The sequence below is a fragment of the Uloborus diversus genome, chromosome 4, assembly GCF_026930045.1.
Source record: "Uloborus diversus isolate 005 chromosome 4, Udiv.v.3.1, whole genome shotgun sequence".
Lineage (NCBI taxonomy): Eukaryota > Metazoa > Arthropoda > Arachnida > Araneae > Uloboridae > Uloborus > Uloborus diversus.
The window spans coordinates 10,433,015-10,451,922 of record NC_072734.1 but is presented as its reverse complement, the minus strand read 5'-3'; the positions used below and the strand labels follow the sequence as shown (position 1 = coordinate 10,451,922).

General features: G+C 36.1%; 1 protein-coding gene across 1 annotated transcript in view; it reads right to left on the bottom strand.

The window, feature by feature from the left end:
- Nucleotides 1-16,060, bottom strand: part of LOC129219816 (sodium-dependent phosphate transport protein 2B-like) — a 143,500-nt gene extending 127,440 nt beyond the window's left edge. The window contains exon 1 of the mRNA XM_054854120.1: nucleotides 15,925-16,060. Coding sequence (XP_054710095.1) covers nucleotides 15,925-16,060 — 136 coding nt within the window. The remainder of the gene's footprint in view (nucleotides 1-15,924) is intronic.
- Between the last annotated feature and the right edge of the window lie 2,848 nt (nucleotides 16,061-18,908).

The window sequence follows — 18,908 nt, the reverse complement described above, 5'->3', positions numbered from 1 at the left end:
TTATTATGAAAATTGCTATATATATGTATTTTTCCACGGAGAAGGTGCATAATATGCTCATTGAAGCCACTCGCCACCAGGTGGCACTGCAGAGTAGCAACTTCTGCCCCGTTAAACCGATTGTCATGAAAATCAGTATAATGATGTATTTTTTTGTTGGCGTAGCAACGCGCGTCGGGTACAGCTAGTTTATATATATATAACATGGAGCCTTTAAATACTTTTATTTTCACAACATATAATTTCAAATTATTTTTTTAAAGTGCCAGATTTCTAAACAAAATGTTTCATCATGTGACGTCAAAAGTGAAGACAGCCATATTGAAACGGAGCGAGTGGTTGTCTTTTTTCACAAGATATCGCTTTTTGTGATTTTTCGCTGTGAACAATTATTAGCCGAAACAGAATTGTTAGGAAGATAAAATATTCATTTGGCGAAGTTTAGCTATGTACTGGCACCTTGTTTTGGTAACGAAGTGTTTACTTATCACGTCAGCAGCGAAAAAGAAACCAGCGACTGAATGTATTTTAAAAAATATTTTTCTCTCTTAAAAGAGAGAAAAATCAGAATTAAGAAATGAAAGTGACTTACCCCATGTTTTCGACAATGCTCTTTCAGATAAAAATTTTTTTTGAAAAATGAGAAACAACTCAACGGAAAATATCGCATTCAATGTTTTGCCAACTAATAGTGAATTTTATATTTAAAGTTCTCAGATTCCTGTTCTAAAAAATTAATTATGAGTGAAACTAGTTATGAGTGTCGAAGAGTTGCGATTTTTTTTTAATTTAAAGTTGAAGTTCAGTTTTAGCTAATTAAGCTCCATTTTAAGCAATTAATACATTAAACAATCTATTTATTTATTTATGTACAATTTTATTTCTGTAACTGTCACTGTTTCTCTGAAATGAATCATTAGAAACGATTCACTTTTTAAATTTTCATCATCATTCACCTAAATATTGATTATTTTAAAAAAAAGGAAAGATTTCTTAAAAAAAAGAGAGAAAATTATTAGTATGGAGACGTTTGAATGCCGTAGCACGTGATCATTCTCAAAACTGCTTGTTCCGTAAGAACGAAAATATTAGGAAACCCCGCCGTGTCCCACTGCAGTTGGTTTCGCCAAGCGGTGAATGAAACTTCATTCATAAAAGGCACGTCAAAGCGGAATTAAAATCTTGTAACCGTGTAATGACGAAGTTTCATTAACCCTTTCAGGGGCGCATCATTAATTTTTGAGAAATCTTAAGAAAAAACACCACAAGTGGGTTTATTTGATCATCTAGACATAGATTTTTCATTTAAAAAATTTTTTTTCAGAATTTTTTTTCGCTGGGGGTGGTGTCCCCATTTGTTCACACTCCCACCTGGGGAGGGACAAAAACATGTCTATGCATGTAAAAATGAATTTGAATCTTTTCGAACAATATGATTGACTACCTTAGGTAAAATGAAGAAAAATGATTAAATCTTTCAGCGCTAATTAAAAATTTTAAAATCTGAAAAAAAATCCAATTTTTGGGGTAAACGAAAAATTGAAAATTTGATGATTTGAACAAGATTTTGAGCCTACGAAAAAAATATTTTTTTGTTATTCTGCCATCTAATGTTGTTCATTGAACTTAAAAGAAGAGGACTCAAGAGATTTTGATTCAAAAAATTCATAAAAAACAGAGAAAAAAATTTTTTTTTTTAAATTTAAAATTAACTTGAATTCTGAAATTATGAATTCAAATTATGTTTTTCGCAATCACTAGTTGCGACAGGACCCTGCCCATTGGGGGTTATTGTTTCTAGAAACGGCTCCTGTCCCCCCAAGCCTGCCCCTCCTCCTGGGCAGTTACGTGTGTATAGTTGCGTGTGTGTGAAGGCGCTCGTGCGTGCATGTGTAGGCTTGTGTGTGTGCGTAGAACTGTGTGTACGCACGTAGGCATGTGTGTATGTACGTAGGCAGTTGTGTATGTGTGTAAAGGCTTGTGTATGAGCGTGTGTGTGTGTGTGTGTGTGTGTGTGTGTGTGTGTGTGTGTGTGTGTGTGTGTGTGTGTGTGTGTGTGTAGGACATGGACGCCATCGACAAGGAGAAACGGATTCCAGGAGGCAGTGCTCGGAACCGCGCTTGCAGAGGAGGGTGGGCGGTGGTGCTGCTGAGACTACCTGGTTCAAGTTGAAAAAGGCACGGACACCAAAAACGGTCAAATGAGAACAATAAGCAATCGTGATTGCTCTATAAATTAGTGGTTTCACCCCTGCGACCACCCCTGAAAGCGTTAATAAAGTTTGTGTCGGTGGCATCTTTTATTTCCTCAAATGAAGCAATGAAATTAAGCATTGTCAAAAACGAGGCAATAACGCAGTAAGATCTGTTTTAAAAAGGTGAAGCCGGAATTTCATTAATAAAGATTTGCAGTGACTCTAATTCAAGTATAGAGCAGTTTCTAAAAAAGAGCTACACAGTTTAAATTATTAAGGGGCTCGAAAACGAAACTGAGTTTTTTAAACCTTTTCTGACCTGAATCTCATTTACAGTAAAATATTTTATTCATAAGAATCTCCAAACTAGCAGGGGTCGATGCAGATCCGAGTATTGAAAAATCTGGATAATCGAACAACTTTAAAAGTTGGTCATGGCAATGTTTTTTAAGTAATTTCCCTTCACACTTCTCGGTTTAAAACTGACAGTTGAAAAAACTATAGCTGAGCATACCAAAAATGGTGTGTTTAAAATAGAAGTTAATTTTTTAACATAACGGGACTTTTTTCTGCAGAACTTATTGCATGAAATGCATACAGCACAATGTACCTTAAAAAGCAAATACTCCAAAACTCCATATTAAAAAAGAGTATGAGAAGGCCGAAAAAAAAAAAAAAACGTATGATCTTATATCGATCCGGTTAACTAGACATCCTGTTAATCGGCATCCAAATAATCGACACTGTGATGTACATCATTCATTTGGCACTGTTAGAATATTGGGATTGCACAATGGGATCGTTTCCAAAATTTTAAAATTATTTTCTCTGAAAGAGCATGCTTAAAAACATAGGATCTGACCATTTTTAAAATAATTTACTTAAGTTTAATATTAAAAAAAAATCTTTAATCGGTGCACTTTCATTCTTTATGTATCTGGCGATGACATCACAAATGATTGATTGCCATTCACTGTTGCCATTCACGGAGCAAGATATTTAATTCGCATCTTTACTCGCGTTTATTGGTAACGATATTGTTGATAGCAAGCGTAGAGCGCAATGTTTAATTCGCTTCTTGGTTATCGTAACGTGGAAGCGGGGTAGAAAGATGCGCCAAAGTGCATCATTTGTGACATCATAAAGGCAGCGCCTTGTTTGCGAATTCGGACACTTTAGAAATTTAATTTAAAAAATAACTGTTGGGGAAAAGGAAAGTATTTTCTAGGTCCATGTTATATTTTTTTGCTTATTCTATCAATTTCAGTGACTAAAAGTAGTACTTTCGACTGAAGGAAACAACCCCATTGGTGGTACATCAAGTGAGTTCAATTTTCAAAATTACAAGAGCATGAAGGTGTAAGAGCGTAAAAATCAAGATGACAAAAATCGCCCTAATAAAAAGAACTGATGATGATACTGCAAAATTTGTTTCATAATAGCGACAATGGCTAAATGTCTAATTTAAGTTCTCTTAAATAGCTTAGCTATTAAAGGTAAACAGCGAATTTGCAATCCTCTAGAAATGCTGTTAGTGAATTTAACGTATAAAATGAGATCAAAACATGTTTTTCTCATAAAGATGTCAATTTACAGTACCTTAAAATAGATAGTGTTTCAATTTAAAAAGGCGTAAGAAATAGAATTTCATAATTTGACACAAAGTGAAGCTTCAAAGAGGGATGGGGCACTAAAGGAGTTGAGATTTTCTTTTTAAAAAAAGGATGATTAAGTTTTATTATTAAAATTCGTTACGACAGTATTCAGATTCTGACCTAGAGCAATTAACTCCATACAGTTGTAAACGGAACTCGAATTTGAAAACGAAATTAAAGTTTTCTAAGTAAACAATGAAGCTAATAAAAGAAAGAAGGATTGACACCGGATATGTTTTAATTTTAAAAAGAATGTAATAAATCTTAACTTTTTAAAAAGAAACGAGAAAAAAGTTAGGGTTTTTTAAAAGGATGTTAGAGAATTTTGTCTCTTAAAAACGAAAGTGACAAAATTGTTCTCAAAAAGAACGTTGCAGAAAAAAAGAGGAGATAGCGTTTCGCTTTTACAAGGAGTTAATAATTTAAAAAAAAAATAGAACCCGTTTGCATTAAGCACAAAAAAGGAAAATTAATCCTCACCACTAAAAATTAACCGTAACAGAGTGATTTGCGGTAGCTCTGCCTATTTCTTAGTTATCGATGATTTAAATTTTTCCAAAGCTCAACATTTATAAATGCAAGGTAATAATTTGAAGATACACTCTTCATTCATACGTGCGCATGCTCTCTGACAACAATACCCAAAAAAATTAGCCCGATCTTTTATGTACTTATTTGAGACCAACCGAAAAATTCCGGACTTGTGCATATGCGTTCCGACTTCAATGCCCAAATGTAGCGCACTTATTCGTACTTAGTTGATCACGACCAAAAACTCCGCATGCACGCACACGCATTCTAACCTCCAAAATTTCCCAAAATTGTAACTATTCCTTGTCAACAATTGGTCATTGAAGTCCATTGAACTCCAATGCCCAAGAATTAGCACAGACTTTCAAGACTTTAAGGGCAACTGTTCATAACAAACATTCAACCATGACTGACACAATGCTGCAAATAAAAGGTGGACGCCCATTTTTGAACCACTCTGTACTTTACATAGCGACCAAAAATTCCGGGTGTGTGCATATATGTATTCTAACTTCAATGCCAAAAGAAAAAAAACGAACTTATTTTCACTTTGTTGATAATGACCGAAAAATTCCGACCACATTTGCGCTAATGATGCAAATGCGGTTAACGGGGGTAATAGCAAAGTTCAATCGCTTAATTAATAAAAAACAAAATCTAGCTTCCGGAAGAGGGCGACGAACTGAAAAATATTTGTCCAAAAGACGATTAACGAAAATTGTGCGATCGATATCTACAGGATGTCACAACGTGAAGAACGGCGTCGTTTTACCTAAGACAGGTATAAAAAGGTTAATTTCGAAAACGATTCACATTACGAAGACTCTCTTAGAATCAATAATAGGTTAATCAACCACTTTATTGTCTAAACAATTTGCGTTCATTCCTCCTCCCCGTCTTTTTTCTTCTCCAACAATCCGGTTCTAGTCTAATCTAATGGCATCAGAATAATAAGGGGCGTTGTTGCTTAATAATTCTTTGCGGTTGTTTCATTCAATTACATCGAAAATTGAGTCTTCCTTGTTCTTAAGACATAAATGGACTTGACTATTTTATGAGTTAATTATCAGCGAATGTATTAGGAAACTGATTGGTGAAAGCAAACATAGTTAAGCAAAATCTTCCAATTACAAGAGCGAATCAGTTTCAAATTTGTGTCTTACTTCTTCAAGTTCCGAGAATTGGTTGCCATTTCGGATTTAATGAGCAGAACGGGATCTAATCATAACCAATGACACCAAGAACGCTTTTTTACCTAGTAATGCGGCAGAAGCATTTTATTACTTCCTTTTACAAAAAAGGAAGTATTGTATTCGCAAAAAAAAATTTCACTCAAAAATCGGCCTTAATTTCCATTTTTCTCACCCCTGAATGAATGTTGAGTTTTTTTTTCGACCCCATCACACGTAGATATATGCCTAGGAACCTACAGATACCCGAAATATCCATTTTGACGACCACCGATTTAATTACAACGAATTTTCTCGTGACGTCTGTATGTACGTATGTATGTGCGTATGTATCTAGCATAACTCAAAAACGATATGCCCTAGAAAGTTCAAATTTGGTACGTAGATTTCTAGTGGGGTCTAGTTGTGCACCCTTCAATTTTGGTTGCATTCGGATGTTTCTAAGGGGGTCTTTTGCCCCTTTTTGGGGGGAAATCATTATTAATTTCGATGTAAACTCAAGTGGTATTAAAATTTTTCGGACACTTGGCGATACATCGCCAGTCTTTTGGTCGCCAAGTTGGCAACAAATTTTGCGATGTTTTTATTTATTTTTTAAATTTGGTTTCAATATGGCCACTGTTGGTGATATTTAGAGAGTAAACAATTGAATCACATTAAAATTGCCAATAATGAGGAAATGACATTAAATTGGAGCAAAAGAAAGTCATGTGATGCACATATCAGCTCGTTTAATAGAGATTAAAGTTAACTAAAATTTGAGTCAGCTTAAAAAAGAGAAAAGATATTAGACTATTTATTACCAAAAGCATGTGAGCATTGTAAATGTTTTAAAGGTAAACAGCAATTATCACATAAGTACATCACTAAATTGCTCTTTCCTTAGCAATTGAAGGATTGCTTATTGTTTTCAGCCTGATGAAAGCTGGTGTTCTACTGTTACTCCATTCGCTGATTACAGCTTGGAATAACTAGTTCTTTTCTGATGATTGTAAGTTGATGGAAAAGTTGTCAAACCGAATCTTTGGTGCAGTGATTCCTGAAACTTGACAGACCCATTTTTTCTCCTGAGTCCGTAAGTGGAGAAGAAAGCGAACCTTGCATCTTTCGTAGAGTCGTTCCTGAACTTGGGAGAATGATTTGGCTCCTGACCGTTGCAAGTTATTGGAAAAGCTGTCAAACCCTGAATCTTTAATGCAGTGATTCCAGAAACTTGGAAAAGCCGTTTTTCTTCCTGACGATCGTCCATTAGTGGAGAAGAAAGCAAACATTGCATCTTTCATAAAGTGGTCTCTGAACGTGGAAGGACCATTTCCTTTCCTGAAGAGACGATTGCAAGTTATTGTAAAAGCTGTTAAACCAAGTCTTTGGTGCAGTGATTCCTAAAACTTAGAGGAACCAATTTTTTCCTGACGATTTTCTGTTAGTGGAGAAGAAAGCACATCCTGCATCTTTCATAGAATGGTCTCTGAACTTAGAAGAACCATCTCTTTTCCTGATGATTGTCATTAGCGAAGAAGATATCAAGGGCTGAATCTTTGATAGAGTGGGATCCCTAAAACTTGGACGAACTGTTTATTTTCTCTTGACGATTATCCATTAGCGAAGAAGAAAGCAAACCTTGACTCTTTCGTAGAGTCGTCCCTAAACTTGGAAGAACGATTTGGCTCCTGACGATTGCAAGTTAATGGAAAAGCTGTCAAACCCTGAATCTTTGATGCAGTGATTCTTGAAACTTGGAAAAGCCGTTTTTCTTCCTGACGATTGTTCGTTAGTGGAGAAGAAAGCAAACATTGTATCTTTCATAGAGTGGTCCCTGAATTTGGAAGGACCATTTCCTTTCCTGACGATTGCAAGTTATTGTAAAAGTTGTCAAACCAAGTCTTTGGTGCAGTGATTCCTAAAACTTAGAGGAACCAATTTTTTCCTGACGATTGTCTGGTAGTGGAGAAGAAAGCACATCCTGCATCTTTCGTAGAATTGTCTCTGAGCTTAGAAGAAGCATCTCTTTTCCTGATGATTGTCATTAGCGAAAAAGATATCAAGGGCTGAATCTTTAATAGAGTGGGATCCCTAAAACTTGGACGAAGTTTATTTTCTCTTGACGATTATCCATTAGCGAAGAAGAAAGCAAACCTTGACTCTTTTGTAGGGAGGTCTTTGAAACTTGGAACCACAATTATTTCCCCGAAGAGTGTCCGTTAGCGGAGAAAATATTAAACCCTTAACTTTGGTAGAATTTCTCTTCTGCAAAGAGAGGACCGTTTCGTGTGTTTTCATGCTGTTGATGAAGCACTAGGCAATTTCTGAAAGCTTCAATTCTACCGTAATGGAGCTGTTTTGCATGTGTTATTCCTGCTGGTGGAGAAATAGATAATTTTTGCTAGTTTCAATTTTATGACCATGAGACTGATTTATATGTATCACGTTGTCAATGGAGAATTGGACAAGTTTTGCACGTTTCAATTCTACAACCATGAAACTGCTTTGCAAATGCTATTGCTTCTGATAGAGAAATAGGCAATTTTTGTTAATTTCAATTCCACAACCATGAAATAGTTTTGCATTTCCTTTTAGTACTGGAGGCACCACTGCTCTACATTTTTTCAAAAAATAGCTTTCTCCCATAGATTTTTTTTTCTTTTCTTTTTAAAATACATGGAAAAAAGCTCTTACTGTTGCCAATTCATCTACGAAAAAAATCTCTTGAGACCTCATTTTAAAAAATGAACAAAAAATTTTCATTCACTGGAGTGTGTTGTGTTAACTCTGTGGTCAGACTACCCAACAAATCTTTTGCGGTGTTTTTGATGAAGTAGGATGAATTCATAGCAGCTTTTCGTCTTCTTTTAGTTTCACAGCCTTCAACACTTGTCTTGAGCTGAGATTGCTGTCACCTTCGTTGGGCAACCTCTAATCTGTTTTGACATTTCTTATTTTCAAGCCTTAAAATTTTTATACTCAAGTTATGAAAAATTATAATAAATTCTTCAAGTACTTCACATCGTTATGCAAATTTTCAAAACGCGTTTATTAATTAAAAAAAAAAACTGAAATATTTCAGCAGACAAACAAAAGACTCTAAGACACGAACTTAATTTATAATGACCAATGCTTCAATTCAGAACACTCATCAACAATGTGAAGCATTTAGAAGAATTACATCAAATGGCAAACATTTATGCTGCGTATTTCTTTTACAATAAATACTTTTAGAAGCTATAGATAAGTTTTATTTATCTATCCAAAAATAAGTTTGCACAAAATTTATTAACTACCAGCAATGTGACAAACCTGAAGTTGAGGTGAAAGCTTAATAAATAATTAAAATGAGAAATAGCATAAATCAATTTAGGTGGTATCATACATTAAAATAACTCCCAACTTTAAAAATAATCGAAATATTTATACGATGCAAAAAGAATTAGAATCTCAAACACGGCACGCAATTTTCTTCTGAGCGCGTTTTCAAAAAGTTGGCATTTTTCCAAAATATTTATTTTTTACTCATAAAAGGTAGAAGTTATTAAAGTTCAATTGAGGCAGTGAGAAGCAAAGGGATGTAAGTGGACATTTTCAACTTTTGAGTAAAACGCGTTTAAATGTAACATCCTAGGTAGGCTTTCCTTGAATTTTTTTCTAAATCATGCTGTATAGCAGCAACTACCAGGGCTACTAATACCATCTCTTGCTCCAAGACAGAGGAGAGGTTCATCTACCATGTGTACTGGTTATCTCCAAAATTTTAATTTCGCCGCTTACATCCCTTTTCTTCTCACAGCATCAATTCTAGATTTTCTGCTTAAACAACGTTCATGAACACTATTCTTTTCTTCAAAAGAATAATGATAATAGTATAATAATAATAATAAATTAATTTTTGTAGAAGGAAAAACATTGTGATATTAAAAAGAAAATAATTCCCAAGTTAAGTGCTTTGTTGAAGTTCCCAAAACTAGTTTCTGAATAAATTCTGCTACTGGAAGGCTTGAAAATTAAAGTAGAAATGAAAACGTAGCTTCAACTCGAACTTATATAAATAGTTTTACTTTCTGTTGTCTAAAACCTTGAAGTCTTTCACTTGAAAAGAAAATAAGTGGATCATTACAAGTCATATATATGCTGCAAGCTATTTGACAAAACAAATAAAACTGCGCATTAAAACATTTAGTCAGCTCGAAACTAGATGTCTATGGAAAATGACAGCTAAGTTGAAAAAAAAAAATTTGAATTTTGACATCTGGAATTCAAATTATGTTTTTCGCAATCACGAGTGTGTGTATGTAGGCGTGTGTTTATGCGTGTATGTGGGGGGTATGCGTGTTTGTGTGTAGGGGGTATGTGTATGTGTGTGTAGGCATGTGTGTTTGTGTGTGTGCTGGAATAAATGTGTGGGTAGTTGTGTGTATAAATGTGTGTGTGGGGGGGTATGTGTATGTGTGTGTAGGCATATGTGTTTGTGTCTGTGTGCTGGCATGAATATATGGGTAATTGTGTGTATGTGTGTGTATATGTGTAGGTGTCTGTATGTGTATGTGTGTGTATGTGTTTGTGTGGGAGGTATGTGTATGTGTGTGTAGGCATATGTGTTTGTGTCTGTGTGCTGGCATGAATATATGGGTAATTGTGTGTATGTGTGTGTATGTTTTTGTGTGTGTATATGTGTAGGTGTCTGTATGTGTATGTGTGTGTTTGTGTGTGTGTGTGTGCGTGTGTGGGGGGTATGTGTATGTGTATGTAGATGTATGTGTTTGTGTGTGCGTGCGTGTGTTTGCAGTTGTGTGTATATGTGTGTGTAGGCATATGTGTTTGTGTCTGTGTGCTGACATGAATATGTGGTTAATTGTGTGTATGTGTGTGTATGTTTTTGTGTGTGCATAGTGTAGGTGTCTGTATGTATGCGTCTGTGTATGTGTATGTGTGTAGGTGTATGTATGTGTATGTGTTTGTGTGTGTGTGGGGGGTATGTGTATGTGTATGTGTGTGTAGGTGTATGTGTGTGTAGGTGTATGTGTTTGTGTGTGCGTGTGTGTGTGTGCGTGCGTGTGTTTGCAGTTGTGTATGTATGCGCGTGTAAGTGTAGGACATGGATGCAACCTGGAGACGGCTTTCGCTATAGGAGCAGCATCGTGAGGAGCCGGTCGACGGTGATGGTGCGGAGGGTGGCGGTGGGAAAATAAAATCAAAGGACATCAAAACAGTCAAGTGAGAACATTAAGCAATCGTGATTGCTCAAAAAATGGCACGAATTCAGATAGAATTGCTTTTTAGGCTCAAGATTAGAACCACTGCTTTCTGGTGGATAGAGAGTTAGATTTTTTTTTTTTTTAAGTAGGTTTGAAGATTAGGGATATACGAACACAAAACTAAAAATCAGGAAAAGATATTTTTATAAGAGAAATCAGCAATATCAGGATAACTACGACTCTTTTCTATCTACTATGTCTGCCGAGAGTCAAGGCGGACAGACCCCTTTTCAACTTGGTTCCCGCGGAACCCTGGGGTGCCCACCCCCTAAACATCGCGAAAACACCCCCCCCCCCCCCTCCAAACCAATAACATCCCCCCAAAAAGTAAAAAAATACCCCTTAAAACAAACCCCTAAAAATTTCATTGGCGCAGTCTACGCTATGACCGTACTAGGTGGGCACCCCAGCGGAGCTCCATCCCTCCATAAATCTTACTCTACTCCGATGCAGACTCTCTCCACCTCAAGAGCCGAGCCCCCTATTTTCAAGTAGGCTGACAGGGCCTCTCGTCGGCCCTGACTACTATTACTAACTACTCGATGCTGTTTTAGATTTAAAGAAATGAAAAAAAATTCCAAAAAGAGACAAGGGCGTCCATATGGAGGGGGGGGGGGGCAAGTGGGGGCTCAAGCACACCCCTAGAAATTAGAACTTCCCTGCTTTTTAGTACTTTTTCTTTGCAAACATGTAAAAACATTTCTTCTCCAGTCATTGATGAATAATTAACTAAAAACTAGTGATACCCGCACGGCTTACCGCCCGTAATAGAAAAATCAAAAGGTCTTTTGGTTCGCCTGTATATTTTCAAATAATGTATGGTGAATTTTCTCGCCAGTTGGCTTGTACCCATCTTACGGTTCCACGTTATGATAATTTCGTATCTCGCCAATTGGCTTGTGCCCATGTTACGGTTCCACGTTATGATAATTTCGTAATTTACTCGTCCATCTTATGATATTTTTTTTCTTAAAATTGGAATAGAAAAAGAACCACATCGAATTTTCGAAAAATCGCTTCGAGGTGCACACCCCTGTGCTACATACTAACTTAGTGCCAAATTTCATGAAAATCGGCCGAACGGTTTAGGCGCTATGCGCGTCACAGACATCCTACAGACATCCAGACATCCTCCGGACAGAGAGACTTTCAGCTTTATTATTAGTAAAGATGTCAAACTTTAATTACTCGAATCTGTACTAAAATCGATTTCCATGGGGAAAATATCCTGCTAAACCATGGGGAAAATATCTGACCCCCCCCCCCCCTTACAATTTTGCATATGGGAGCCCATGAAAAAAGATTCAAAATATCAAAACTATACATCTGTAGAAATAAATTTAATCAGAGTCTACACAAGACACGATAATTTAAACCACTGCTATGATATGTGTTTGATTCTTTTAAAAAATATCACAATATTGTTGCGATAATTTTTAAAACAATCGAATGAAATAACTTTTAGCTGTCAGCATCTTCTTTACTAATAATAAAGCAGTAAGTCTCTCTGTCCGGAGGATGTCTGTAGGATGTCTGTAGGATGTCCGTAGGATGTCTGTGACGCGCATAGCGCTTAAACCGTTCGGCCGATTTTCATGAAATTTGGCACAAAGTTAGTCTGTAGCATGGGGGTGTGCACCTCGAAGCGATTTTTCGAAAATTCGATGTGGTTCTTTTTTTATTCCAATTTTAAGAAAAAAAAGTATCATAAATTACGAAATTATCGTAACGTGGAACCGTAACATGGGCACAAGCCAATTGGCGAGATACGAAATGATCATAACGTGGAACCGTAATGTCGGTACAAGCCAACTGGCGAGAAAATTCACTATACATTATTTGTAAATATACAGGCGAACCAAAAGACCTTTTGATTTTTCTATTGCGGGCGAAGCCGTGCGGGTATCACTAGTACAAAATAAATCTTCTCCTTGCAGAACATCGCGATATTGTTTAATTCTTTCAAACATAAATACGGTTCTTTCCTGAGAAGCATTCCAAACTAATTGGAAGAATATTTGACATTTATGTTAACATATCACCTCATATGATTCAGTAATAATATATATTGATAAAATTTTTAAAATGTGAAAAAAAATATATATATAAATAAATAAAAATCTACGTGTTGTATACCCATTTAAGCAATTTTTTTCCAACTTATTTTGATTTTTTTTTTTTTTTTTTTTTGTATTTGTAACTAAATGAGGCATGAAAAAGCTAATTATAATATGAAGCTGATAACAAGACACCTGGCCTTGGGAAAGTTCACTTCCGCTTCGGGAAAGATACTACGAATTCTAATATTGGCACAAAGTCAATGGTCATCACAATAGGTAAGTACAGTCGACACGATTCAACTTACGCTAAATGGCTATAACGCGAATTTTTCCCGAGTAACGAATTTTAGAGCTGACGCGAATTTCTCGTCCACAACACGAATTTTTTTGGGAGGAAGTATTGGCTTCGTAATTGACAACTAAATATTGATTTCGTGAATCTTATTACATCCCTTTAGCATCACTGACAGCGAAAGTTCCCACATCAAACTAATTTACGCATCGCGTTATTAGTGCATCAAATAACCGCTCAGCATCTTTCATTTATTGATTTTTTGTTTCTTGAATTCTAAACATGAAAGTTGATGAAATATAATGGCTCTTTAATGCACTGTTTCATTTAACGTTAGTGAAGATGAAGGGGGGGGAAAGTTTCTGACAAAAAAAAAAAGTTTAAAGAATCTGGATATGCTTGAACAACTACAAAACGTCGACGGTAGCAACGCAATGAGTATAAGTGAATCTTCCATATCCGTAAAAATTCAGAAAATAGTTTCAATATTGAAGCTTGCAGAATCTAAGCAAATTATAGACCATAAAAATGAAAGCTGCTCTTGTATTAATGGATTAAAGAGATGAGGAAGAGGGACTGTTGCCGTAAATGGAAACGTTATAAAAGAAATGCCGAAGCAACGGTATTTTAAAATGTATTAGACATGAGTAACAATCCAATCATGCAATATAAATAATCATCATCTTCATTTTTTTACTGCTAAATATTATAACTGTATCTACTGTACAGTACTATTATAGTGCAGTATTTCATTATTACTACATACTATGCGTACCGTGTTGTTTTACTTTATATGTCTTTCCCTCCAATCCATCGATCATTCATTTTGTGCATCTTAAAGTATTTTATGTTTAATAAAACAGCTTTTTTATTTTTAAATACTATAACAGTTCAAATTTTTATATAAGAAACTGTAATGTATAGTTGAGGAATGATTAAAAGCAGTTTGAGAGCGGTGTTTACAAATGTCTAAAAGAATTTGGTATGTTTCTAAAAAAAATTGTGTACATACATTTTTTCCACAACGCGAAATTTCGACTTACGTGAGAAGCCTTGGAACGCATCCCTCGCGTAAGTCGGGACTCGACTGTAAATGAAAAAAGCACCCCGACTTTCTTCCCCCTATTTTAACAAATGGGTTTATTCTGTAATCTTTCGGAGATCAAGTTTTTGTAACCAAACCACACTTTATCATATGAAATGAATAAATATGTTTGTACAACAAAGTATTAATAGTAAACAACATAATAATATAGTCATTTACTTTTGTCACTAAACTTTATCATGTTTTGTAAACGTAAAGAGAAATAATGGTCAATTTAGAAAGCATATTAATTCTTCAATGGGAAAACATTTGCGAGAGAGAGGGAGAGAGAGAAAGAGAAGTATGACTTTCATCTTCCTCTTCGCTAAAGGATATGGAAAATATTTTTACTCGGGAACGTAAGAGCTCTAAACGCATGTCAAGAAAAAATTTTAATTCGCGGAAACGGAAACAAAATAAAGAATCAAGTTAAATTCTCTTTGCAAAATAAATTTGTTATGTTTGGTCTATATCGGATCCATTATCATAGTTCTACGCACATATAAAAATGAGTAATATAAAGAGAAAACTTTAAGTTCGACAACTCATTGGTTTTCAGAAATATTTTCACTCTTATGTTAAACTGCAGCTCTTCTCATCACGACTAAATTTGTATGACGCAATACCTGTATTGACCAATCTATTCACCTAAAAAAACCGCCTATATTGTATTCATTTTATGAACGTGTGACCGTCATATTAGGAGGGATCTGTTTGTAGCAAAGTCGTATAAAACAAATTTTCTGTTTTTACGGTCTAGTTTCCATACCCTTTATTTTAGGGGAAAAATTCATTATAAGCTGATTATTCATAACGAACTTAAATTTTCTTTTACTGATGCAATGACGTATCGTCACATGCGGACAAAGAATGGCGTCAAAACCATGAGAAAACGAAACAAGTGTAACTATTCTATGCAGAAAAAACAAAGCTTTTTATTGGTGTTAAAAAGCAAGTGAATAAAATTATTTATTAAAAAAAAGTGATTTTGCTCCTTTTTTTGCATTTATCGTAATTTTTATAACAAAATTGAGTATGTGGTGAGATTTTCATTGGGTTCCTTAACCTTCGTTATACTACCGACAAGGGCACTCCAATGGGAGGTAACTGTGACCCCCCAAAAAATTCTTCATTCGGCAAATTTTGTCTGATGATTCGGCAAAGTTTGGATTTCGATTCGGCAAAATTATCATCATTCGGCGAAATTTGAAGTTCCATTCGGCAAATTAAGAATTCCCGCCTCCCAAAAATTTAAGTTCAGGGCACCCTTGACAGACGGAACTGTATTACCTTCTTATTTTTATGGTATTTTTCATTTTTGTTCCTCACTTTTCACTGAAACTGGTAAAACGCAACACTCACACAACAGAACTTCGATTGGCGATATGATAATCGGACACCGGCTACGAAAATCGATGCTCTTCACACTCCTTCTCTTTATCGGCGTTCTTCGCCCGTAGTTCCGCTAATTTATTTCAAATAAAAAGAAGAAAAAAATGATCATGAAATTCCTGACAATTTTCAAGGCATTATCTCCGAAAATTAAGAGGGACACAAAAATAACACATTTTCTTTTGATTTAAGAGTAGCATTCCCACGACTTTTCGCCTAGAGAGAGAGAAAATCACTGCCATTTGGCATTCGGAGAAGAATTTATAGCACGTTTCTCACCTGACCATCTCGGCCCCTGTTCGCAGATATCCGGCAGGGCCCAGGGGTCGTCGTCATCCGGTACCGGTACCACTTTGGTGTCACCGTTCTGGTCCACGATGGCGGGAACAGACGGAAAATCCTCCTCGCTCTTCATGTTCCACGGTGCGTTTACTCCAAGAAGCGACGACCGGCAAACATGGCTGAGGCTGACGTCAGCCGGTGTTCCCCAGCGCATGCGCACTCGCACTCCAGTGAAATCGAAGCGCCTGCTCTCTCCGCTTCCGCTCAGAAGGTTGAAGAGAAAAGGGGTTTTCCTTGCTATTTTCGACTCTTTTTCCGCACCATCTGATTCTTCTTCGTTTTTGCTTAACTACTATACATATTTGTCTGTATACAGTCTGCGCCGGGTAATCGAATCAGTGGTTTATTGAAACATGTGCTTTCATGAATCAAATCCTCAAAAACAGAACGAAATCGAGCTAAACACAAGAATTGCCGGATAACAGAATCAAACACGCCGTTTAAACGAATCAAGCGGTAATGCTGTTTCCTACAAATACGTGGTGTATCAGCTCTTTTTTTTTTATTTGCCGTTGTTTGTAAAACTAAAAAATCGCCCGTCAAGGTATAACGGGTGAAAATTGCTTCCACATTTGAACGAAGCCATTGCCTGATTGGCGATAGTTTGATAGTAGTCACATATTGCCTAATTTGTTCTTTCCACCAAAGATAAAGATCTTCCACTGCACTGATCTTTTGTGTACAGAACTACCTTCTCGTAATTTATCTGGACGAAAATAAAATTTGTTTCGTCTTTAAATTCCATCATCTTTTCCTTTAATAATGCACTGATTAATTTGATAATCCTTAAAGTATTCTCGACATTGGTGTCAAACACAGATGGATTTCAGCCGAGAAACAAATGTTGCTAGGTTCGGTACTTTCTGATCATTTGGTTAGGAAAACCTAAAGCACCGATGCGGTCACATGGTTCAACTACGACGACAGAACACACGTTTTGCGTGAACTTTCCAGTACTAACTTTAAAATATATTCACGGTACCTAAAATCGTTGTTTTAAAGAAATGAAGACTTCACACTCTCTCTCTCTCTCTCTCTCTACGTTTTGTCTATTCTCAACTGACATATCACAGTAGGAAATTTCATCACAAAAAGCAGAGCTGGCTTTCTTATTGCCCTTCGGCAACGGGTTAAATATTTATTTCAGTTCTCGCTCAACAGCAGGTTAAAATAAATAAATCATTTGGGAGATATAACTAATCAATGTTCAAATTAATTTATTAATTAACAAAAACGTTTCAGATTCGATACATCGCGCTTCGAAACCATGCTTGCCACAACTTAATTACATACAAAAAATTTGATCAAAATCGGTCCTGTCGTTTAAAAGCCTTATGGTGACAAACGTCCGCACAGAATATTTTTTACATGTTAAGATGCTTCTCTCATGCAGTTTTATATTTCATTCTCTAAAAATGTCCCGTTTGGGAGCCACAACTGACACTGCTTCAAAAGATCTTGTTCTTGATAATGCCACATAGAGCTGGCCATGACTAAAAACAGGTCAGAGAGCACCAAACATATTTTCTCAAACGTTTGTCCTTCTTGTTGTTATTCTGAATCCTTGCCACGTCACGAACAAAAAATGGTTTAACTAAAAACGCGAAAACTCGCCAAGGCTACTTTGCTTGCACAATACTAAAACTACTATAACCCTAAACAAATTTGGCGAAACCTTTCAGCTGAGAATAAAAGGAATAAAGTAAATTCTTTCTCGGTTATTCATTTTGAACTGAACTGTCGTACTGAAGCAGAGAATAGACGACGCTCAAAGCGCCTACGCGTTCAAAACAACATTGCCGATGAACATGATTGTGGAGCAATGTGTGAAGAATGCGAATTTTGTGGTGCTCTTTATTGGCAGAAAGAGCGTAACACTGCAAATAAATATACTAAATGTTGCCATGACGGAAAGGTGCGGTTACCGGCATTGTGTGACGCACCTGATCTGTTGAAGGAACTGCTGACTGAAAATTCCCCAGCCGCTAAAAATTATCGGCAGCGAATCAGAGAATACAACTCTGGAAATGGCTCGTCTTAAATTGGATTCAAGAACGGTTTCCTGCCTTCTTTGAGCTTTTCTTTGCTGATTAAGGTTGAAATGGGCCACAGCCCGACTCAAACTCATCTCAAAAAAAAAAAAAAAGTTCGTTGAGTATTCTGTGATTCAAGATTTCAAAACAACGTAGAAGTTTGTTTACATGATTTATCGGCGAAGTGTTGCCAACAGAGGTTTAGAAATTCACCCCTTCATTTGCCGGCACGTAAGAGAATTATATATATAGATAATTAAATTCTGTTGCACGTTACACTGATTTTGTTGCACTTAGGCAGAGGGTGAAATAGGGTTTTTCGTCAGGATTGGAAAATAGCGACGTAGATCAGCAGCGGACGGAATTTAAGGAAAAACTGGCAAAAACGGTTGGCGATTATGTTCCATTTAAGAGAAAAGGTATTAGTACTAAAATTTGGCCCATGTGGTTCTCCAGGGAGATTAAAGAAGCAATAAATTATAAGCAGCGGCTATTCCTCAGTTTAAGAAACTGGTCAGAGTGCAGATAGGCTCCAGTATTGTAAGGCAAGACGAAATTTTAAGTATTTGGTACGGATTCGGAAAAGAGAATTGGAGCAAAGGTTAGCAGATAACATTGATGGGAATCCTAACAGATTTTTTGCTTAAGCTAATTCTGGGCAAGTTCGAAATACTCTAATTGGGTCATTGGTTGATGAGCATGGAAATTTAACCCAAAACGATAGGAATACTGCAAATGTTCTTAATAACTCTTTTCCAGTGTGTTTAACGATAACTGTATCTCAACAGTTGACACTAGCAAGACACAAGCTATTATGCAGCTTGAGGATTTTGTGTTTTCCAGGGAGGGGGCTCTATTTCATTTGAAAAAAATTAAAACAACTAAAGC